Genomic DNA, 23,636 nt, shown 5'->3' with positions numbered 1-23,636 from the left:
AAAAAAAAAAAAAAAAAAAAAATAAAAGAAAAAACTAATTTCTCGAGAAGCCTCAACGATAATTACGGCCTGCTCAACATTCTCAAAAATTTCTTCAGGAAGACTCGACAAGCTTGCCATGAACACTAGATTTTAAGGCTTCGATCTCACCATTATTTACCATCTTTAGTTGTTCAACGAACGTGACAGAGAAGACGAAACGTCTCGTGGAACTCGATAAAAATTACGATCTTTCAAAATATCGTCAACATTTCTAGAACACCCCGTGAATGTTACCGTATACGCGTTCGTGTATACGTTGAGCATAGCGCGTTGTAATTAAGGCTCCATTCTACTTAAACTTTAAAATTTTTCTCGTTCACGTGCGTTACTTATTTTTTTTTGTTTTTTTCTTTTGTTTTTTTTTTTATGGAATAGTCGTTACGTTATTGGTAAGATCCTCTAGAATCGTTCCATTCGGTTTAGACATATTGAAATTGCAATTTTTTTTAACGAATCGATTTCATAAATTGCTTGCCTGTCATAGACAATTCCCACCTCCATACTACAGCCACGTCAGCACGTTTTCAGGTTTCGTCGTATTAGGGTTTATCAGTGATTGCACGTCGTCCAAAATATCGCTACTAAAATCTTCGCTCAGCTGGAAACGCGGTGGAGGAAAGAAAAAAAGAAAAAAGACAGAAATTATTAATTCGGAATTGCTTTTCCTATAGGCGCTTTCAAGTACAGCGACTGAAGTAACAGTAAATACCTGTAACGATGGAACAAGATCATCGGTCGAATCGATATTATCGCTCAAAGTAGAGAGATCTGGGGTTTCCATAGGTGCGCCACCATCTGTAAACGAAAGAACAGATTTTTAACATCGATACCGTTACAAAACAAGTCTAAAGTTCATAGAAAACGGTGCGCCGTGTTTAAACACCGGCGACTAGGTGTATATTCGCGATACCGCAAATCGAAGAACGTTTTACCGCTTGTGCCATCCATATTGTCGTCGATATTCGCGAGGAAGTCTTCCGGCGTATGTGGAAGAGAATAAGCAGAACCAAGTCCTAGACCGCTATCCGCGCTTTCCTGGCGCGCGTGTTGCTCGTTGATTCCCGATAAAAACGGATCCATGGCGGCGTCGGTGGTGCTCTGTCGGAGCATGAGCTCCTGCTACAGGCGAAGAAGACGGAGCGTTATTATCGCGAAGAAAAGCGATCGAGCGTGTTCCCTGTAACTCACCTGGCGCATAATTTCCTGTTGCCGTTGCTTGAGACGCTCGCGTTCCATCTGTAGCGACTGAAGACGAAGTTTCTGTTGACACGCTTGCAGTGTTTGATTACTCTGAATACCACCACCTGTGGGTTGCTGCTGAAGCCAGTTTTGCGGTAACATCGCGCCCGAAGTTGGAGCTCTTTGAAGATGCGTGGCTGAAACGACAGATACACCTCGATGGAATACCTTCTCGCAACGAGACAGAACGGTCGGAGGAAGGGGGCAGGAATCCTCGAATGAAAATAAAACGACTGCGTGGCATCGGGTGCGACGTTCGGAAGGAAGCAACCACGGGATTCGGAGTGGGTGGACCGCGTGGAAACTTACGGATTCTTGGATCGAACCACGAAGTGGTGCGTGTCTGATGATTAATGAAGTAGATTTCTCCTTCAGGAGTACGCGCTTGCTCCCATCCGTCGGGCAATGGACCTAGAGTATTGGTAGCGCCGGTCGTGGATTTGCCATTGTCGACGGCGGCAGCCACAGCCGCCACGTTCGCTGCTGCCGCTGTTTTTCGCGGATCTTCCCATGTCGTGGTTCGCGTCAGGTGGCTGGAAAATAAAATTATAACACGTTTAGACGTGGTGCTATTTTGTACGTATAGCGTGGCCCCGTGCAGAAACTGAATACGCCACGGCACGTACAGTTATCCACATATAGTAGGCGCATTCTAAAAATAGTTCCATTCAAAAGACGACGCGAAGGAGTAACAGCAGGCGCCTAGCGGTAGTTAACACACGAGTTTTAACGTCTCGAATAAAACGTATTTCGCGAGATTTCCCGATCGAATGGTCCCGGACCGCGATCTCGATCGCGAGACACGCGGAAGATCGAGGTAGTCGAAGAGGACACCGCGTTTCGCGCAAACGATATCCGCCCCCTTTATTTCTATTCCCCGCGCACGGAATCGACGCGTGCTGTCGAAGAATCGAGAAAGAAGGGAGTTCGAACGCGCGCGGTATCCGGATCCGTGTATTTTAAAGCGTTTCGCGGAAGCAAACGGCGGCCAGGAGGTACGTATATACCGTGTTTCTGCGTACGAATGAACCTGAACTCCGTTTTGAGAAGTTACCGCACACACCGCGATCTGGCTCCAATACGGGACGAAAGAGCGCATGGGTCCTTGAAATCGTAGCCGCGCTCGGTCCAAGCCTCTTCGATCGGCGAACTAATTCTCCGGCTGTGCGGGATGAGGATCGTGGTTAATTAAATCGCAAAGCATCGTTCCACGGCGGCTTAACACACACGCGCACACACGCACACGCACACGCACACGCACGCACACGCAGGCAGATAGACGGTGACGAGGATGGAGGCGTCGTTTTGTCCGAAACGGCTTTAGTTGCACGAAAACACTACGTCTCTCGGTCGACAAAAATAGCGGCTAATGGCTGTGATTGCCGATCCCGTCGTCTTCCCTCTACCTAACGTATTTACCTTACTCACGTGTCATTTTTCAGCCGGGAGGAAGTGGAAAACGCTACACCGCCGCTCTTATTCACCACGGTGAAACGAATACCTTTGCGAGCCGGCTACCTTGCCTCGCTCCAAAGAAATTTTAGACAACCGTCCAACATAAGGCACGCTCAACGCGACACCCTCGAACATCGGCACCGAAATTTCCCGATAGGTGCCCGAAACCGGCCAATTTCGACGCGTACGAAGATTCCTCGCCGTGGGTGAAAATTCTCGAAAGAGCCATCGAGAGGAGGAGAATCGACGATCGCGACGAGTTCCACGAACTCGTGGATCACGATTTCCCGGCGGATAGACGCCAATTTGTTTCGGGCACAGAGAGAGGTTCGTTAGATTTCGCGAAAAGTGCCACTCGCTCGCGTTCCGTGCACGGATGACTTAACGCGTTTCGCTTAAGTCATCGGCGAGGACATAAACAAGTTGTCTAAATCGGCACGCGGTATTCCCCGGCGAGGAACAAATCTTCTTACACGGTTAATAATACCCGCGAAACGGAACGCGTTTGACGTAGTTTTAACATTAAGAGCATTATCCAATCGGGATATATCCGATGGAGCGTGGTTAAGCTGCATCGTTTCCCGAGATCCGCCACCGGTCAGCCGGCGGAGGAAAAGAATACACGAGGAACGAAACACGCTCTCCTCGATCACCGGATAACGGCGACGCGTGTTTACGATCCTCGGCCCGCCGATCGACCGGCAAATTTTCGAATTTCGCTCTCTGCCTCTCTCCACCTGTCCGAGAGAGGGAGAGAAAGAGATTGTGTGTGTGTGAGAGAGAGAGAGAGGGGGGGGGAGGAAAGAAAATTGGAGATCGGAGGGAAAAAAGGCGGAATAATTATCGCGAGCAACTTTTCTCGAGGATGACGCCTTTCTTTGCCGCCCCCACTCCGATTCGGCCGTCCCGTGATCAGCTCGGAGAGAAACACACCTTTCCCTGTTGGTTAGAAAAATAACAGGAAAATCGTAGCGTCAGAGGCGAAAGAGGTGGGAGGGAAGGAAAGCGGGGTGGAGAGAAAGAAATTGAAAATCTATCTCCGGGATGCGTGATCGGTGGCATAGCGGAATACAGAACGGCGGTGTGTTCCAAAAGCTACATGTCGCGGGTCTCTCCGGGAGCGGTTGGATGCGTTCCAAGAGAGTCCGAGGTGGAGAGAGAAAGAGGCAGGGAGAGAGGCTGAGAGGAGAGAGGGAAGGAGGAGAGAGAGAGAGAAGACTGAGATGGCGAGAGGGAAAAGGGTAGAGAAGGGAAAGAAGCGAGAAGAGGAGAAGAGGAAGAGGTAAGCAAGCAGGCAAGCAAGTAAGCAGGCAGGCTAGCAGGCGAACAGGCAACCAGGCAGCCAGGCAGGCAGCTCGAGAGCATTGGAGAATTACAAGAGGGTTTCTGTGTGGCGCACAGCATACGGACTACGATGTATTTTTACTCCGGACATCACGGCGCCGGACAACTCGTAAATAGACACTCTCGCACCGACGCTCTCTTTCGCTTGCCTGCTCTTCTCTCCCGTCGTCGTCGTCGTCGTCGTCGTCGTCGTCCTCGTCGTCGTCTTCGTCGTCATCTTCGTCGTCGTCGTCGTCGTCGTCGTCGTCGTCGTCGTCGTCGTCGTCGTCGTCGTCGTCGTCGTCTTCGACTTGGTCGTGGTCGTCGTGGTCGTGCTCGTGGTCGTGTAGTTCGCGTTGCCTCCCTCTGGCAGGCTGTCCCTCGAAAAAGCTACACCTTTTCTTCGAGAGTGGAGCGATCGGCTGGCTACTCGGTTTTATCGTCGGAACAACCGTCAAAGTACCGTTAACGCACCCCTTTAATGGCCTATAGGTAGGCATAAATGGTTGAAGAAAGACGGTTATCGGGCGACGCTTTATCCTAGACATCGAGGCATCTTTGTTCCCCGTGCCGAACGTCTCGGGAATGGAAGGAGAAACGGCAAGAAAAGATCGGTTCCGATGATCCCTTGTTTTCAAAGTCGAACGCTCGAGACATCGATAACGAGCACGAGGCGGTCGATAGGAGGCCAGCGCGAGAAAGCAAAGGCCCCCTTTGAATGAACCGAGCTACGCGTTCACAGACGCGACAGCCACCAGCGTATCAATTGAGAATCTTCGCTTCGAGAGCGCATAAATTGTAGTTAAAGTACATAGCGCGCGAAACGTCGCCGTGGCAGCGCGCCGTGGAAACGTGTAAACACGTATAAATACGGGGCGATATTCGCGAACCGATTAACGTGTCATAGACGATATTTACGGGACTGCGAGGGAACGCTAACGGTACAGGGAATTTCGGTTTAAATGCGAGTTAACGTCGGCGAAGAAATCCGTAACCGGAAAGCCGCTTCTTTATCGGCAAGAGATCTACCACGAGTAAGTATCGCGTAGATTAGCGCGAAACTACGAACCTTTGTACGACGGCTCCGAAAAGTTTCCCAATCTACGTATCGTAATCCCAGCGGGGCTTTCGTTCGATTAGACAGGGAATCGAGGAATCGACGAGTGTATCGCGTCCGAGCTGGAAATATCGGATAAGCGAGGCGCGATAAGCGATCGGATTTCGGTGAAAAGGAGTCGGCAAACGATGAAACACGGCGAAACACGGGAGAAAAGGCTAATCGGTACGGTACACGGAGGAGAACGGAAAACGCTGTTAGCAGCAGCGATGGTTATAATCGCAAAGTCGAAGGAAGCGGCGAGAGCAAGGCGAACCGAGGACACTCGCGCCGCCTTGAACTTTCGATACGTTCGAAGTATTCCCGGAGATTTGTCCTCCTGTCCGGCATTCGCGTTTGCGACCCAAGACTCTCTCGTCTACAGGTGTGTCGGGGTCTTTAGCCTGCCGAGTGACCGAGTAAAAACCTCTATCCTTACGCGAACGCCGCGCGGCTCTGCAACGCTTTTGCGGAAAAGAACGCGACCTACTCCCCGGCCCGTGGAAAACACCGATTACCATATAACGCGCATAATACCGTCCGATGCAACTGTTACGATCGCGTGCGCACGCGCGCACGCGCACACGCGGTGTATCGTAATACAAATAGATCGAACGTGACGCGCGCGTAAAATAAAGTCTGCCGTGTGTCGTTTATCTCGCGTTTTTTCACATCTCCCGCGTCACGAATGTTATTTATCGTTCCGTACCTTTCGCTTATCGAGAGGAACGTCTTTCGAGACGCGGCACGCCAAACGAGAAACGGATTATTCCCATTCGACACGCCGCGGAGACGTGGTCGTTTCGCCAGCAATCAGCGCATAGTTTCCTATTCGATTTCTCGAATGGCGTTCCTTTTTTCTCTTTCTTATTTTCCTCTTCCTTTCTTTCCTTTTTCTTTCCTGTTGCAAGTAAAAACTTTCGACAGGCGGGGAACAGCGAGGAAATAAAATATCGAACAACGGAGGGAAAAACCGGAGGGAAACGCGTGTCCGCGTTGTCGAACTGACCCTGAACGCAACAGGATGCCGATGTCGCGCAGGCGCGTGAGCGTGCGCGCGCGAGCGCGCAACTTTCACTGCATTCGAAAATGCATACTAAACGTCCTCGAAATGAATTTACGAGCAAAACGGCTGGGATATATCGGAACGCTCGATTCCACTCGCGAATCGCTTCTCTCGTGCTCGTTATCGACGAGTTTGCGTGAGGTTCGCGTTACCAGTGGCTGTAACGAGGAAGTAGCCGCGAATCAATTGCCATTAACGTCTCAGCCGCGCGATTATGCTCCGTAATACTATTCGATTCTTCCAGCCACTAGTTTTCTTCCCATTTCGAGCAGCCATTATTTTCCAACGATTCTCGTTATTCCAAACTCGTCACCAATCGCCTCTATGATTCCCAGTGAGTGTATCTCGGCTAACCTCAAAACGACGTATCTCCATATAAATCGGTATAAATCGATATAAATCGATACAAATCGTCCGATTACGAATCAAACTGGGTTTTAGAAATACGACGAATCGATACTCGTTATTGCCCCCTGCCATATTCGAATTCGGCGCGCGAAAATGTCTAAGAAGCCTCTCCATTTTGGACAAACGAAATCTCGTTGTTCTATTCTTCCCCGATACCGGTGTTATCGTTTGCCCATTTCAAACCGGTAAAATTTCCGAAAGGAGACGTACACTCTGACATGCCTGCGCGTTATCAAGCACGGCAGGCATTACGCGTGTACATACGTAACATACGCGCACGTTGCGTTAGTCTCGAGAACCACTGGCAACTACAGGGTGTACGATTATTTTCTCGCGTAGCGTACAACAGCCGGGGAATTGGATTTTTCGGGTTTACCGGGAATCCCGAGGCAAAGGCGAGAAAGTAGAAGCCGCGAAAAAGGCAAGAAGGCAGCACGCGCGCGAATCGACGAAACGAGCTCGGCGAACGAGATCCGTAGGAGCGAATAAGCGGCGACTTACGCGAATTCCGCGGATAAAATGTGACTCCGCTCGTGACTAATGTTTCGTCAAACGATACAGTTGACGGAAAGCCTTGAACGCCTGCTCGTCGCGTCTCGTGTGTTCACCTGGCGGAGGAACGCGTTCCCCGAGAGCTGGCAAGACTTTTCGTTGCGAGGCAGACGTCTGCGCGCGTTTCAGCGATAACAGAGCCTCTGTGTCTTTGGCCGTTTCCTCTCCGGGAGAGGAGAGATGTCGGAGCCACACTGTTTACGTGCAGTCGCCGATGAAACGCGGGGAAAAAAAATACCGGCTCGTAGTCGAAGTCGTTTCTTCACGTCTCGTCTCGTCTCGTCTCGTCTCGTCTCGTCTTGTCGGAACACGGTCGCTACTCTTCGCTGGTATGTAATACGCGGACCTAGCTAACGGGACCGACGTATAACATTATACGGCGAGGCAACGCGCGAGGTAACGCGCGAACCGCGGTGGAAAATTCGTGGAAAAGAGAAAATTTCGACGACGCAGGGGGCGCGAGAAATTTCGCGATCGGAGCAAGACGCGGAGGATCGTTCGAAGACGGGGGGGCACCCGGTCTCGCGCGTCGTTTCATCCAGTGTCCACGTTTAACCCTTCGCGCCCTGCGATTTTTTCGCCAAAGAAAAATCTTTCAATGGACCGATGGGTGAAGAAAAGGAAAACGTCGATTGAACATCGAACGCGGAATTTGAAGCGAAAAGTTTACAAACAGTCACTGTTGGAGCCGCGGTACGTTTGGCGTTAAAACGGTAAATAAGGAATCGCGTAGAATTATTTTATTTTCGCGTTTCAAGCGCTATCGCGTTATTTTAAGCTCGATACAAGGATTAATATCGACGCGCAGAATTTTCTAAAATGTCGCCACTCGGGTTAAGGCGTGTTTCCACCTGGGCAACGTGTAGGCAACGACGCGTGAGACAAAGCACGTTTCTACACGGGCAACAATTAGGCAACGCGCGTTAAACGTTGCCTAGGTGGAAACGCGCCTCGAGTGGCGCTTCTCTCTTTAGACTTCTCGTTATTTTCCCTGCCGGAATATGCATATAGAATGCACGGAGGGAAACAGAGGAAGAAAGAGAGAAGACGGCGCGCGACACTTCCTAGAAGGATTTCAAAGAGTCAGCTTGTTCGCGGCACGAATCACGTTTCAATTACGCAAATTAGATTCTAATAAGTCCCGCTTCTGGATAAGATCCAAAAGCTCGCGAAGAGACGGGCCAGAGGTAATTGGACGAACGGCGCGGGAGAAGAGGAATAAGAGAGAAGACACGGGTGCCGTCACGGCAGTCATTACTGCATAATACAACAACCGTGCGCCTCTCGGTTGGCTGCACTTCTTTTACCATCGGCCATTACCGAGCAACTCTCCTCGCGCCCGCTGTGTTACGTCTATCAGGAGAATGCCGTGCTTTTTCTCGTTTCACGGGCTGTAATTCAACGTGCCACCGGCGCACGGCAACCACTCTACCCTACTGAACGATTAAACGATATTTACGTTGCATCGGACGCGGCCGGAATAGGCATAAGATCGAAGGAGCAGCGCGAACCTGAAACGCGATTAGCTCGATCCTCGATACGCGAAGAAGCCGCAGATCTCCGCAAGCCGCGAGTAATTATTCCCAGAGCCGTTCCTTTCTTTCCTTTGCCTTTTCATCCCGCTTCCTGCCTCGCAAACGGACACGCGTTACCGACACCTACGACCCGCGGCCGCAGTTCCTCGCTCGCCAACTCCATTTTCTTTTCCGTCCCGCGCGAACCAACGAACGGAGAAGTTTGCCGGGAAATTTCGGACAAGACCTGGCGAAATTTCATCGCGTTTCGGTTCCATCGGACGGAAGGTAGCCTTTTACAGAAACACAAGCGCGGAATGGCGCAGAACGTGGAAGGCGAGGTGGAAGTTACGACGAGAGATCAACGGGATAGATTGTTTAATTACGTTTTTACGTAACGTTCGAGAGTAGCACTCGGGTACCGTGGAATTATTAAGGACGATTCGTACGGGGGCGATTAAATAACGATTAATGGAAGGCGGCCGTAAAGTAAACGCAGACGGTGCGTTATCTCGAAATGGCTCTATCCACCGATACCTATCGACGAGTTTTACGACTTTCGCGATGCTATCTCGTCGCGCGACGTCCATTCTAGTTTCACGCGCCGAAGTCACGAAACGGAAACGATTTCCTGGAAAAAAGTTCCTCTCTTGAACGGAACAGACCGCTGATCTCGACGATACCGCCCCGTCTCCCCCGATAGATCGCCCAGCGTCCACGCCGAAACCATTTCAAATTTCGCGGGTTTCCTATCGCGCGCTTTGATCGAGGAAGGAAAATTTTGAGAGCGGAAGAATTTGGATAAACGCGCGGACATTTCTCACGGATTCGAAACGCAGTTTTCGGCATATCCCGCAGCCTAGACTGCCTAGCCTCCGTTCTCACGATTTTTAGCGGCAGGTAGGATTCGCAGGTGAAACAGAAATAGACGGGGTTCGGACGTTAAGCTCAGGTAAACGTTTCTGAAAGAAAACGCACACGCACGTGGGGACAGGCAGACTCCTCGAGTTTTTTCCACCTCGGCTGTGAACCGTTCCTCCGGCTCGCAAATAAGAAAAGAAGAGGAGGAGGAGGAAAGAGGAAATACTTGGAAACGAGGCAAAGAACAATGAACGCGAATGAAAGCCCTTTTCAATCGGCTTTCAGAGAGGCGAAAACGTTGAACGTCGAAGAGGAGGCAGGATGAATATTTACAAAGGCGCGCAGGTATGACTGAATGAACGCCTCCGTCTGCAGGTGTACGCGTTATCGACGGCGAGCATATCGATTATCGGCGGGATATCTCGACGTGACATCGGCCACTCGATCAACGAAATCGTAATCGGTCATCAAAGCAAACAAGCAAGAAAGTGTAACGCGGTCGATCGATCCGCTGCGAAGAAAACACGTGAATTCGTGGTGGGTAAACGGTAACGCGAGTAAGTATATAAGCGGACGAGGATAGGACAGGAAAAAGAAAATGGAGAAGAGATACAGCGCGGCGAAAGATTTGAAATTGGACGCGACGCGATGATTGTGGAAAAAAAGGAGAAACGAGAGAGAGGGGGGAGAGAGAGAGAGAGAGAGAGAGAGAGAGAGGTGCGAGTAGTGAAAGACAGGTGGGTGGAGGGAGGCGAACGAGGCGACAAAGCAAGCACACGAGGAGCGTTTCCCACGACAGGTGACACGTGGGAATCCTAGTCATGGCGCAGGTGGATCAGGTTAAACGAGCGAGATGGAAGACAAACGGGGAAGGGACTGGAGGTATCGAGTAGGCGGCACGAGATTGACAAGGAGAGGCGAGCAAAGAGAAAGATGTGAAAACGGGATGGCGGGGACAACGAGGATACACGAGCGACTGGCGCAAGTGGGGAGACACGACCGAGAAATGGAGGAACGAAGAAACAACGATGAGTAAGTCGAAGCGGTGATAAAGACAGTAACAGCCTTGAGGTATGTGGGACCGCAGCAACACGGCGAAAATGCGAAGCAGCAGTCGTGAACAGCGGTGAACTGCACCGATCCGAAGTAGGATCGTTTATATAGGATGGTCGGAGGGCAGGATCGACTGGGAGGATGAACGGATAAGGTTGCGAAACGAGCAAAGAAAATGTCAAATCGATGCCGTCTGCTCGCCGAGTTGTTCCCTTCCTATTTTCCCGTTCGTATATAATTCCCTAAGAGGATCGGCGAACATGAAACTCGCGTTTATCGAAGAAACCTTAAGAACGTTCGTGGACGAGGATTCCGTTCGCTATATCTCAACTACCTATAGTCAGATTCCGTAAACGTCTTCGAAAAATTCGCGCAACTAGCTGATTCGATTAGCGCGCGCTTTGGATCGCGATCGAAGCGGATGTATGAAAATATCGGTAGGAAATACAGGTACTCTCGGTAAGCGAAAAAAGAAAAGCAGAGGCAAGAGGAAAGAAAAGTCGATTAAAGAAAAGAGGAAAGCAGACTCACTTGAGAAAGTAGATTTGTCCCTCGGGGGTGCGCGCCTGTTCCCATCCATGCGGCAGGGGACCCAGGTCGTCGACCGTACTGATGACGTCGTAGCTGCGTTGCTTCTGGTGATGATGGTGACGCGCGTGCGGCTGAGGCGCGTGCTGAGGCGCCTGCTGGGCCGAGGCGTAGGTTTGCTGAAGTGAGGCCGGGCTGCTGTGGGCACGAGGATGAGCAACGGTGAGGCCAGCCGCGGCCGCAGCCGCCACTGCAGCCGCAGCCGCACCTGCGGCGTTCGATCCGCTACCAGCGCTGTTTCCACTTCCACCAGTAGCCGCACCTGCTGCTCCGGTAGCCGGTGTACCGGTTGCATTTCCACCGGGTGCTGGCCCGCCGCCGCCGACCGCTGCCGCCGCGGCTGCGGCTGCTGTACCGAACGCCGAATCCGCCGAATTCTCCCGGGAATGCGAGATCGAGGGACTCTTGCTACCCGTCGACGGTGGATTAAAGAAGGAATCTGGTAGATTGCGCATGCGCAGTGGTACTTGCAGCGGACGCTTCGAGTCTGGCTTCAGGACGCTGTCGAATAGTGCCTGTAGATCCGATTCAGAATTTTGATCGATCCTTACTACGAGATTACTCTTCGACAACTGGTCCACGTCCTGGTTCAGCGCCATTTTGGATCACGCACTCTAACGCGCTTCGTGTGTCTTTCTCTCGCCCTGTCGTCTCTCTCCTCGTGTCCTGTACACTCTGACTACCTTTCGTTCTTCTTTATTTCCCTCTCCCTTCCTCTCCCGCCGTTCTTTCTTTCCTCCTTTCCTCCTTTCCTTCTTTCCTTCTTTCCTTCTTTCCTTCGTTCTCCTTTCCTTTCTGTCTTCTCTCCTATCCTATCTCGTCTCGTTCCTGTCTTTCTCTTTCGTCACCGTTCCGAATCTTCTTTCTACCTCTCCCTCTCCCTTTTACGCTACGTTTGCTGTTGTCTTTTACGGTACACCTATGGGCATTCGTGCACAGCACACCACCAGTCTCTTTTCTATTTGAGCCGCACACACCGTCTCGCTCTCCTCCGTCACTCCTCGATTCCTCGACAACGCGATAGCTTCTTCTCTTTTCCACCTGTGCGTTTCGCGAGAGACAACAAAACAAGCAGGACAATGCCGCCGCCGCCGCCGCCGTCGCTGCCGCCGTCGTTATAACTACCACAAGGTCCCCTTGTACCGGTACCGTCGACAATACCCTCGAATTTCTCGACGAGTAACGTCTCCTCCACCTCTTACCACGATATCGCGCACCAGGAGAAATCGACTCGTTTTGCTAGCCGGCCGTCTAGCAAACGAGTGCTAGCGTTCACCGTGCGTGGACACGCGATTACGTACAGGGCCTAGAAACTCCCGTGTGTTCGACCGATGCTCAACTTTCTGCGCCGTCTATCGGACATATCTCTCACTAATTACATTAGCGGCATTTTCAAAACCTCTATCCGAATTCGAGTAAACAACTTCCTTTTCTTTAACATTACTCTTAAGAGAAAGTAACCGGATTTTCATTACCATGCGATAACATTTTTCTAATAAATCGATAAAGGGCTTAATTATAAAATAATCGAGAAACTTTCTACACTTTCTTGTACGAAGAATAGATTCTACGCATATTTACATTCTTACTAGCGCTAGCTTCTTAAAGTTACCATATTTCATATACATACTTTTACTCGATATCACTTGAATCCTTTTAATACTATTCCGATAATTTTCCTTCGTCTTTTAATTTAAACACCAAATTCAGCTGAATTATATATTCGCAGTTGCAGCGACGATGAAAAAAAAAAGATAATATATTTTCCAGTACATTTTCATACTTATTTTTCACTGGTTTATTACTTAAATAATATTATAATATTATACTCGAGGTATAATTTACAAGATCAAGTAAATTACAATGGATATACATATAACCGAAGCTACATGATGATTGGTCATCGTTTATTCGAATCATTTTTAAATATTATCTTCATTAATGATCTCATTTCGTAGCCTTGCACAATTCGAGCAATACAAAATAAAAATTTGATTCTATTTGCATCTTTATTTTCATTTCTTGTTGTTTTCTTATTACGAGTAAGATATTGAGTAACGGTAACACGTATAATCAATTCTGCTAGATTCAGAAACATTCCACCTCTGTCAACTCTGCCATCTATAATTTTAAATAGTCGATGGTTTCGATATTTCGGTTGTGTGGTTACTTTAATTTATTGACAAAAATGTAACACTTCTATTTTAAATTGACTATGTTTTTACAACCGGAATGATATCTGTTTTATCCACGTTAAGTTATTTGTGTAAATATTGAAGGTGTTTTTATTCAAGTAAGAACTCGTTGACACAAAAAGCGAAAATGTCTTCGAAGAGGTATTTAATTGTTTTTACTTCGTGTTTTTAAACTTGCAGAATTTTACGAACTTGCGAATGGAAGTTATTTGTAGCTAGAAGGAATCGTCTCTCAATCTTTAGCGCGTATCACTTGTTATATGAAATAATTGTACAGTATCGATTCTTTGTTTCTTTGTTAACCTGCATTATCAATTTATTTATATTATTTATTATATTTAAAAATACTTTCGCCACCTTTTTAAAAATATTCAAAATATTAGTCTTCCAATTCTTTTAATGTGTTTGACTATCATTGTAATTACTTGTCTAATGTAATTATAGTTCAGTGTTAATTGAAATAATACAGCTACATATATGTATGTGGGAATAGCACCTAACTTAAAAGTCTCTTGTATAATGCAATTTTTATATGATGAGAATAAAAGAAATAAATCTAAATATTGTTTTCCTGTATTATTCTTTTCTTGTACATATCATACGGTATAAATATTGTTTGCCTGATCAAGAATTTAAATATCTTTTTTAGTGAATTAAAAAAGTTGTCTGAAGAAAGTTTAACCAGACAACCTGAAGAAGTATTTGATATAATATGCAAGTTAGGAGAAGGGTAAGTTCTACATGTATGAGGTGATATATAATTTTAGAATGAAATCCTTTTATTAAAAACAATTTATAAAGATAGTGATTTAAAAAATTTGAATCATTCCCATTTTGTTTCTATAGATCTTATGGATCAGTTTACAAAGCATTACATAAGGAAAGTGGGCAAGTACTTGCTATTAAGCAAGTACCTGTTGACACAGATTTACAAGAAATCATAAAAGAAATTTCTATCATGCAACAATGTGATTCTCCATATGTTGTTAAATATTATGGAAGCTACTTTAAAAATACCGATTTATGGGTAATTTCAAACATTAACGATACAATATACAAAAGTTAATATATCAAAGTTTTTATTTACTTTTTGCCTATACTCATTAAAAGCTATGATTTCATAGATTGTAATGGAATATTGTGGAGCTGGATCTGTTAGTGATATCATGAGGTTAAGAAAAAAGACCCTTCAAGAAGATGAAATAGCAACAATACTCAGTGACACCTTAAAGGGTTTAGAGTATCTGCATTTGAGAAGAAAAATACATAGAGATATTAAAGCGGGAAATATTTTACTCAATAATGAAGGGCATGCTAAATTGGCTGATTTTGGTGTAGCGGGACAATTGACTGTAAGTTATCTAACATAATCTCTGTAATTATATAAACAGAATCAGTGGAATTAGAAACTAATTTTCTACAATTTTTTATTAGGATACAATGGCAAAGCGTAACACAGTTATAGGAACTCCATTTTGGATGGCTCCAGAAGTAATACAAGAAATTGGATATGATTGTGTTGCAGACATATGGTCTCTTGGTATAACAGCTTTAGAGATGGCAGAAGGCAAACCACCTTATGGTGATATACATCCAATGAGAGCAATATTTATGATTCCAACTAAACCACCACCTAGCTTTAGAGAACCTGATCAATGGAGTCCTGAGTTTATAGATTTTGTCAGTGGGTGCCTTGTTAAAAATCCAGAAGAACGAGCTACCGCAACCGAGCTTCTGAATCACGAATTTATAGGTAAACTTCATGATACAATGAAGCAAACACATATCTATCTTTTTGTATACATTATTCAGTGAATTCTTTTCATTACAGGTAATGCCAAGCAACCGAGTATTTTGAGTCAAATGATCGCCGAAGCTCATGAAATACGGGAGAAACAAAGTGCACATCGCGCTCATGTTATAAATAATGTGGCAATCAAGAATCAAAATCAAGCAGATGATTCGGTATGTATTTATATTGAGATAAATTATGAATGTCATTAGAAAGTATTTACTAAGATCAATAATAAACGTTTGATGTCTACTGTAAGGATGAAGAAGACTGTAGTGGAACAATGAAACCTCTACCAGAAGATACAGGAACTTTAGTACCGAGTCACGACCTTCCTGATACGGGTACACTTGTTTCCGCGATGTTAGATTTGGGAACAATGGTTATTAACAGCGACACCGATACCGAAGCAACTATGAAAAGTAAGTAAAACTTGATTTGTAGTAAAATATGGTGCTACATCTAAAACATGAAAGTTGACAAAAATCACTTATCCGCAGGACACAATACAGGGTCAGTAGAGTCCGGGAAAAAATACCGACCATTATTTTTAGATCATTTTGACAAGAAAGAAGCACCTGAGATAGGAAAGGTAAACCTTGCATTTAAAAAAAAAAAAAAAGAAAAAAAAGCAAAGGTTCCAAAAAACATTTTTTGAAATTTACATACATGAAATTGATGTCTTAATTAGGGGAATGGTCAAATACTTGGGGTACACAATCAAGATAATGAAAATAAATTAGAATTACGAAGCCCTACGGAATCTCAGAGGTTTCAAAGTCACCTACAATTACAGCTTAATCAGATTTCTCACCCTGTACAAGATCAACCGCATAATAACATATCCAAGTTCCAAAATGTCTTCACAGAACGTGATTTCGACTTCGTAAGTAATAAACATTTATAAATTTTCAGTGAAGATAAAAAAAGAGATTAAGAATTTTTCTAGTATTTCTAGTATTATGTTAAACTTAAGATCAATCAACATAGTGCCACTTTAGGCATCATTAAAAGAAACTTGAATATAGATAAACAACCATATCCTGCAGCTGAAGTTTCTCTCATACGAGGAACTACAGCAACGTATGGCTAATCTGGATGCAGAAATGGAAAGAGAGATTGATGAACTGAGAAGAAGGTACCAAACGAAGAGACAACCGATTCTTGACGCCATGGACACAAAGCGAAAACGTCAGCAAAACTTCTAACATTTTGGTTACTTTTTTTTATGCAAATAAGTGTGATGATGATAGATAAAGGGTGTACAGTTGTATAAATGAATAGATTTTATTCATCTCGTTCTTAGTTTCATCAAAGAGAAGAGCATTGTTTACTAATTAAATGTCTACCTGCAAAATGACGAATAACAGTTAAAAGTATTTTCTTCTGAAACAATGTTCTGACTCTTTGCGAATCAAGTGCGAGTAATTAATACTAGCCAATAGCCTCACGTCACCAATGTAAATTATTTTACATGATTTAGGTGAACAAAATAATCATTACACTTAATTTTTTATCATTACGTTTATCTACATATATACCGCTATCGTGCTATTCTTATAAAAATATCTTCACAACTTTCGTTAGAAATTAGAGCTAAGAGCAAACGAATTGAATACAAATGAAAATAATTATAGTATGCCATATTCGCAATTTTGTTTTTGCTGAAAAAAGAAATCGGTTAAGCGTCCGTATGAAATTGGTATTCGGTTTACGTCTTACACTAGTCACGTATTATGCCATTTATTTTATCAATAACATTACATTATCAATATCATCACTCATAGAAAATATATGCATGGAAGTTATCCTGAAAATATATTTATGTAGTCTCATAAAACAGTTTCAGATGAGTGAACGAATTTAGAACACGTTGAAGATTGATTCCTTCTTTACTGCCATAGATATATTATGCGTTTATCTGTTGATATAATTAAGTTACAGAATATTCAGTTTATAAATTTCGTGAACGTAATAAATTGTAAATTTTTCAAGAGTATCATTTTACCATGCAAAATTACGACGAGAGTGATAATATTTCAATGTGAAATAATTGATGAATTAACTTACTGAAATTAGTCTTCCCTTTTAGAATATATTTTGATATTTCAATAATTTGTTAAGTCAGTATTTTTGAATTGTTGAAATAGGTATCATGTAGTAATGGCAAAGACTCGTAATATCTTTTAAATTTATGTAACACTTCTATTCTATTAAAATACATTTTTTTAATTCATCACCATATTTAAGATTTTCAAATAGCTTGTCATTATCTTTTATATTGGCATAGATTTTTACATATTTATATAGGTCATACCAGAAGAATAATAACGCGTGTGCGTATCGTTAACAATATTATGACATAGTGGAGTAATTCTTTGCTGACGTTGGGCTATTTTACAAGTAGCGGAAATAGATTTATAATACTTAAATGCTATAGCCAGAACTGACTTTTCTGTTTATTTAGGAAGTAACAATACAGAATAACAACATATTTTTGATATAGAAGATATGCACATTATGGTCGAAAAAGATTCAAATATTAATTATTAAATCTAGTCTTTATATGGCCCTACCATGACACACAAGATTATTAAAACAATAGCATTGAGTTTCATCATTAATAAGAGAAGCAGACAATTAAATCGAATTTAAAAGAAAAGAAATGTCTTTACTGTTGGAGAAAAAAAATAGAGCGCACCCATTCACTGCGACATACGATATATAAGCAATAATCTAACAGAAACAAATGAATTTTACTCGTACAGAATTACACATTCGATAGAACATAAATACTTTTGTAGTAACAAATTTTCTATGTTCATCTTCCACATGTATTATTAAAATGCAAAAAAAAAAATCACGTGGAAGTAATATTGTAAAAACTAGTTACGCATTTTCATATATTTGCCTATTAACCCAACATTTAAAAAAACATGATAAAATTCTTTTCTATAAAAACTTAAATAGTCCATGAAATAGAGATCTATAATATTTATGAATATAATGTACACATGTAGAAGTCTATTTCATAGGACAATAGCAAATCTGTTTATTTTTCGCGTTAGGAAAATGCTATCTTTTTATATTGCAGTTTATAATTATTTTATTTAGGAAGTCATCCTAATTTTACATTTTTCTTATGAATTGTACCATTCTCGATATGTTTGGGCAAAATATACAGACTGAAGACAGAAAATTGTCTTTCAAACAAACAATTACCTATCTAGCTAGAATTATAATCTCATTATACAGCGTAACCTACGAATTACTTCCGTTTAGTATTAAAATAAAATATATTAATTTTCATTTAAGATGAAGCAAAATGAAATACAACTGTTAATATAAGACACTGCCTTTTACATATTTGATTTGAACAATAATAAAGTATTACATATACTATAATTTATTTTAGTTTTGTTTATTTATTTCATTAGATATTTGAATTAATTTTTAAAATGCTTTTATTATCAACGATAAATTTATATATCATACAAAATGATTATTACAAATCTGTTGACATCCGTGTTTTATATTTTACATTATTTAAGCATTAAGAATAAAAGTAGCAAAAATATGGGTTAATATGATATTAAAAGTTTGAGGTATTTTCGAAATATTTTTCAATTCATAATTCCAATTTATGTGTTCATAAGTCATCATCGCCGATCATACGAAATGCATTATTTTCCATAATATCGTATTCCAATGTTGGTTTTCCTTCAACCTTGTCCCTTGTGTTACTTTTCACATCACTGGATTTTTTAATTTTTACTACCGATAATCTATCCGCAAGTTTCTTCATAATTGGTTCTGATTTAGGAGGTTGTTTAATACAACGATTCTAAAACAGAATACAAGGACACAAATAAATAAAATATAAATACTATTAAATCATTGTACCTTTTTAGTTTCTTCAGTTTCTTCATTAGAGCTTGATCCTATTGTAATACTTTGCCCATCTCTCATAACATAAGTCCAAGATTTTTGAGATACTTCCTATAAACAATTTGTCTAATATTTAACACAAGAAAATAACTTTACTTAGAAAATAATAATATTTTTTATCAACCTGACTCTTATTATTGTCAACAGTCTTTGATAATAATTCATCAATCATAGCTTGCAAGCATACAGACATTAAAATAGCTTGTTCCGAAGTAATTGTAACCCATTGTAATTGATTTTTAGCTATTAAATATTCGAAAGACAACTCTAAACTAAATTCGTCACTTTCTTCACATCCTCTTTCCGGCCCCTAAAATTATAAGAAAACAGGACAACATACATTGTAGTATCAAAATATTTCTTTCTCTTTCAATTACTAACATTCTGTAATGTAGTTATACGCCAACAACGCATTCGTGAAACTTTAAATACTTCTTCACATTGTTCGCCATCGGATAATATACGCAAATTCAATTCATTTCTACCTATAGCGACTAACACCTTTGAATCTGGATGAGGATAATCACAAAGGCATGGAGTAAACTGAATATATCCATAATACTTTGATGTACGTGCTATATCCAGATACTGAAATAATAATACTTAAATTCATATGTGTATATGTACATCATACATCTATATACATATAGATATAATTGCTCCATACCTCTTTTTTCTTTCCATGTTTTTGTAAAACAGTCAATTGATTCTTCAATTCATCCGTAATAGAAATCCATCCCCATTGAATTTCAGCAACTGCTTGAATATATAATAAATTCATTGCCACCTCATTGTTCATCAATTTGAAATCATATCCTATGTCCCAGTAATTTTTTCCAAGTACTACTCTACTTCCTATAATATGTAGATGTTTAATTGTTACAAAAGGGGACTCAAAGTTTTGCAATTTCCGCAGTACTAAAAAAATATTGTACAAAAAAATTAATTATTTTTCAATCATATGAGATAGTATGATAAAGAAATACTTACAGTGAACACTATTTGCTTCATCTTGAACAACAATAAATAATGCAAAGTAAGAATAATATTTATCAAACAACCTAAGATGCTTGTATACTTTCTATTAAATAAAATATATTAGTTAATTTTTAATTATATTATACATTTACATTGTACAATTCAATATATATACTTCTATAGCAAAAATCACCTTCAGAACACTACCAGAATGATCCCCTGTAGAAACATTTATTGTTATTTTGCAACCATTCATAAGAAAAACATCCATAAGTTCATGATTAGATGGCCCTCCAACAGTTTCTTGCTGTGCATTTAATAAAAATCCATTTAACATTCCTGAATTATTAACAACTGGATTTTGTCCAATAGCTTGGATATATTTTTCCAAAGAAAGACGACGTTCTTCTTGCTGACTTGTTGTTAAAGGAAAGAACTTTTTAGGTGGAAATGATGGAAGTGATATGTCCAAATCTCTTGCTAACTGCTCATGAAGGCTATATAGTTGTTTATATCTCACAGTACAATGAAATAATCCATTTATATGAATGTTGTAACCCTGCAAGTTTGGATAAAGCGAATGTATTAGTATATAACGATGTATATTGTATGTAACAAATATACTCACCACGTATGTATTACCAGCTGCATCAATAAAGTCTTGCGTATCTGGTATAGAAAAATGCATTTTTATAAAATATAGTATCAGTACTTTATATTTTTTTTGTAATCAAGATACATTGTGTATAAAACAGTGCAATATAATTAATTTATAATAAATTACAGCTATCTGAAGCTTTCCTTATAAATATACACAGATGTTACTTAAAACGAACTTTTAACAAAATCAACATATGTAAAATGATAATCCAAAATTTACAAAAATATCTATATAAAAAATTTTACATTATATACAATCAAAATGTAGTTGAGTTTAGAAATGCGTATAAATATATTCCCAAATATTACTCCATCTGGAAAATAAAATAATAATAAAGTACAAGCAAAATAGATCAAACAAGGATTCAAATATTTTTTACTTGTCATTAACATAGTTTAACAGATGATACAATAATCTGAACTTAAATAAGTTTATTTATATGTAATATTATTCAACTTTTATACTATTTCAATCAATAATAATTATTTAATTATTAGTTATATGAAATACTTACGTATTGTCTACTTACTTTACCATCATTATTTACGACGATAGGCGTATTCGTTTTACACCCACTCAATAACTACATTTCGAGTGATTAACGCTGACGCATTTTCTTAATGCTTACGTTAATCTACGTAAATATTATAATGATTAATGCTATTGTTGAATATAGTTTAATAAAGTGTTTTTTATAAAAACGTAGAAACTTCAAAACTTAATTTCTAAACTAGGCAGTATTTACACAGTACATGATTTTATAAATTTGTTTTATAATTTAATTCTATGATGTTTTAAAATACACTTAATTTCACTCATTTCTAATATTTTATTTTGTAATTTTATAAGCGCCACAGCGCCTTTATTAATAGATTCTCTTTTTAAACATACTAGATCAGATACTCGTTTGAAAATTTCAATCTACACAAAATTTTCATCCAATATAAAATTTATTTCAACGTTGTATTACTAATATTTATCTAAAATTCGCATTACATATGTTAAATATATTTATTCATATTAAATATCTCTTTTTATCATAAAGTTATTTTCTTGGAGTCGTTGAGAAAGATAAATTCGAATATTAAATTTTACATAGAATATAAGTTATATTATGTAAAAAAAACAATGTAAAAGTTTATAATTTCATATGTGAATTACATTTTTAAGATAAAATCGAATTACAATAAATTTATAAATGTTTTCGTTGTGTATTCTCCATTTCCGGTTGATCTCGAACGATATATCGATTCGTACATGTGAAGTATCGAACGCATGAAACGTTTCTTTCCGATAAAGGGCTCACACTGAAACGTCAAGTACGTGAGATTACGAAAAATATCTACTTTAATCGCTTTTAATTTTGAATTTTACAAAAAAGTAGGAGATTTGTTAAATTATTTAATCCTTCTAAAATTAAAGAATTTTTATATGATTGGAATCTTTTATTAGTATCATAGTGAACAATATTGACATTATAGAGTTAACCTATACGAATGTTTTTCTTTTCTTTCTAATATAATGTTAATTTATAATGTTAACATTTTTCCCATTATAATTAAAAAATATCACAGCACAATGGAAATATCAGAATAATTTATGTTATGAACCAAATATAAAACCCAAAATCTTGCATAGCCTACAAAATTGTTTATCTATGATAAATTGAAAGAACCTTATTTTCTTTTAATAATTTTAATCTCATGTGTAATTCTACGTATACAGTTTCTTGTATTATAATAGATTTTATTTTGAAAATATGCTCAATAATTCTTTTATTTCTCTTTTGTTTTTCATTTATAACCTAAAGCGACTGCGTCTTCGTTAATAGTAATTAGTTTTTAATCATTTCTTTTTAATTATTTTTAGAATGTTGATGCCAAAAAAGAATCGTGTAGCAATTTATGAACACCTTTTTAAGGAAGGTGTCATGGTTGCAAAAAAAGATTATCATGCACCAAAACATCCAGAATTAGAATGTATTCCTAATCTTCAAGTCATTAAAGCTATGCAGGTAATAATTATTCACGATTTATTAGTGTATTCTGCTTTATATCAATCGCTTAATTTGTTATACCATTAAAGTTAAATTGTTATTTTTGTTTCTAGTCATTAAAGTCTAAAGGATTTGTCAAAGAACAATTTGCCTGGAGACATTTTTACTGGTATTTGACAAATGAAGGCATTGAATATTTACGTGGATATTTGCATCTACCTCCTGAAATAGTACCTTCCACACTGAAGAGACAAACTAGATCAGAAACAACAAGGCCAAGACCTGCAATAGGTGCAAGAAGTGAAGCATCTAGACCTACAGAAGACCGTGCTGGATATAGACGAGGTCCTGGTGGCCCAGCTGGTCCTGGCGATAAAAAAGCTGATGTCGGTGCTGGTACTGGAGATGTTGAATTCCGCGGAGGTTTCGGTCGTGGTAAACCACAATAATATTTTAATGTAAAATAAATAAACATTTCATAATATATAAGTATTGTTATTTCAACCATACTTGCATACTGAATTATTAATTATTATGTACAAATTTATAAGATTACATCAGATGAAATTTTGTAAATATAATAAGAATAAAAATAGAATAGTAGGTTCATTATGATAATTCTTCAGTTTATTCTTTGTTGTTACATTATAAAAGTATACATTTACTTACAAATTGTATAGTTACATTAATATATAAATTCATAAATGGAAGCAAACAGTAGGCAATTAGTATACAATTACAAAATGTTGAAATTATAAATTTACTAAATAAATAATATATTATTTTTGACAAAACCATAGATAAAACTGAAAACATTAGAGATATATATTTGTGCTAAAACAAAAACTTCATTACATTAAAAAAACTGA

At 40.4% G+C, this 23,636-nt stretch overlaps 4 protein-coding genes across 4 annotated transcripts; 2 read left to right on the top strand and 2 right to left on the bottom strand.

The window, feature by feature from the left end:
* Positions 1-374: 374 nt before the first annotated feature.
* yki (Transcriptional coactivator yki) lies at positions 375-11,944 on the bottom strand. The gene is made up of 6 exons (XM_017912025.1): positions 11,141-11,944; positions 1,591-1,814; positions 1,231-1,418; positions 975-1,161; positions 752-837; positions 375-640 (listed from the first exon to the last, which is right to left on the bottom strand). Exons 1-6 carry the CDS (start codon positions 11,794-11,796, stop codon positions 545-547), a joined length of 1,437 nt encoding a protein of 478 aa, XP_017767514.1. The 5' UTR covers positions 11,797-11,944; the 3' UTR covers positions 375-544.
* A 1,967-nt stretch (positions 11,945-13,911) lies between these two features.
* Positions 13,912-16,392, top strand: hpo (serine/threonine-protein kinase hippo). Its single transcript, XM_017911829.1, has 10 exons — positions 13,912-13,965; positions 14,022-14,122; positions 14,239-14,419; positions 14,517-14,744; positions 14,827-15,145; positions 15,224-15,357; positions 15,444-15,606; positions 15,685-15,776; positions 15,876-16,070; positions 16,234-16,392. The coding sequence occupies exons 1-10, from the start codon at positions 13,912-13,914 to the stop codon at positions 16,390-16,392; spliced, it is 1,626 nt and encodes a 541-aa protein (XP_017767318.1).
* A 2,321-nt stretch (positions 16,393-18,713) lies between these two features.
* Positions 18,714-20,849, bottom strand: Snx17 (sorting nexin 17). Its single transcript, XM_017911852.1, has 8 exons — positions 20,739-20,849; positions 20,304-20,669; positions 20,123-20,213; positions 19,800-20,050; positions 19,514-19,720; positions 19,257-19,442; positions 19,088-19,183; positions 18,714-19,028 (listed from the first exon to the last, which is right to left on the bottom strand). The coding sequence occupies exons 1-8, from the start codon at positions 20,796-20,798 to the stop codon at positions 18,834-18,836; spliced, it is 1,452 nt and encodes a 483-aa protein (XP_017767341.1). The 5' UTR covers positions 20,799-20,849; the 3' UTR covers positions 18,714-18,833.
* A 1,235-nt stretch (positions 20,850-22,084) lies between these two features.
* LOC108555963 (40S ribosomal protein S10) lies at positions 22,085-23,243 on the top strand. The gene is made up of 3 exons (XM_017911853.1): positions 22,085-22,090; positions 22,641-22,785; positions 22,881-23,243. The coding sequence occupies exons 2-3, from the start codon at positions 22,642-22,644 to the stop codon at positions 23,214-23,216; spliced, it is 480 nt and encodes a 159-aa protein (XP_017767342.1). The 5' UTR covers positions 22,085-22,090; position 22,641; the 3' UTR covers positions 23,217-23,243.
* Positions 23,244-23,636: the final 393 nt, after the last annotated feature.

Source organism: Eufriesea mexicana, unplaced genomic scaffold (assembly GCF_001483705.2).
Source record: "Eufriesea mexicana isolate 0111107269 unplaced genomic scaffold, ASM148370v2 scaffold294, whole genome shotgun sequence".
NCBI classification, from domain to species: Eukaryota; Metazoa; Arthropoda; class Insecta; order Hymenoptera; family Apidae; genus Eufriesea; species Eufriesea mexicana.
The sequence above is the reverse complement of the archived record's forward strand: the minus strand, read 5'-3'. Positions and strand labels throughout refer to the sequence as shown.

Excerpts from the sequence above, each read along its gene's own strand:
- LOC108555963 (XM_017911853.1), top strand. The coding sequence starts at position 22,642 with ATGTTGATGCCAAAAAAGAATCGTGTAGCAATTTATGAACACCTTTTT. Across the intron at positions 22,786-22,880 it reads AAGTCATTAAAGCTATGCAG|TCATTAAAGTCTAAAGGATT; the intron begins GTAATAATTATT and ends TTTTGTTTCTAG.
- hpo (XM_017911829.1), top strand. The coding sequence starts at position 13,912 with ATGCAATTTTTATATGATGAGAATAAAAGAAATAAATCTAAATATTGT. Across the intron at positions 13,966-14,021 it reads AATCTAAATATTGTTTTCCT|AATTTAAATATCTTTTTTAG; the intron begins GTATTATTCTTT and ends TGCCTGATCAAG. Across the intron at positions 14,745-14,826 it reads GTGTAGCGGGACAATTGACT|GATACAATGGCAAAGCGTAA; the intron begins GTAAGTTATCTA and ends ATTTTTTATTAG.
- Snx17 (XM_017911852.1), bottom strand. The coding sequence starts at position 20,798 with ATGCATTTTTCTATACCAGATACGCAAGACTTTATTGATGCAGCTGGT. Across the intron at positions 20,214-20,303 it reads ATTCTGGTAGTGTTCTGAAG|AAAGTATACAAGCATCTTAG; the intron begins GTGATTTTTGCT and ends TTTATTTAATAG. Across the intron at positions 19,184-19,256 it reads TTGACAATAATAAGAGTCAG|GAAGTATCTCAAAAATCTTG; the intron begins GTTGATAAAAAA and ends AATTGTTTATAG.
- yki (XM_017912025.1), bottom strand. The coding sequence starts at position 11,796 with ATGGCGCTGAACCAGGACGTGGACCAGTTGTCGAAGAGTAATCTCGTA. Across the intron at positions 1,815-11,140 it reads GGACAAATCTACTTTCTCAA|CCACCTGACGCGAACCACGA; the intron begins GTGAGTCTGCTT and ends TTTATTTTCCAG. Across the intron at positions 838-974 it reads CAATATGGATGGCACAAGCG|ATGGTGGCGCACCTATGGAA; the intron begins GTAAAACGTTCT and ends TTTCGTTTACAG.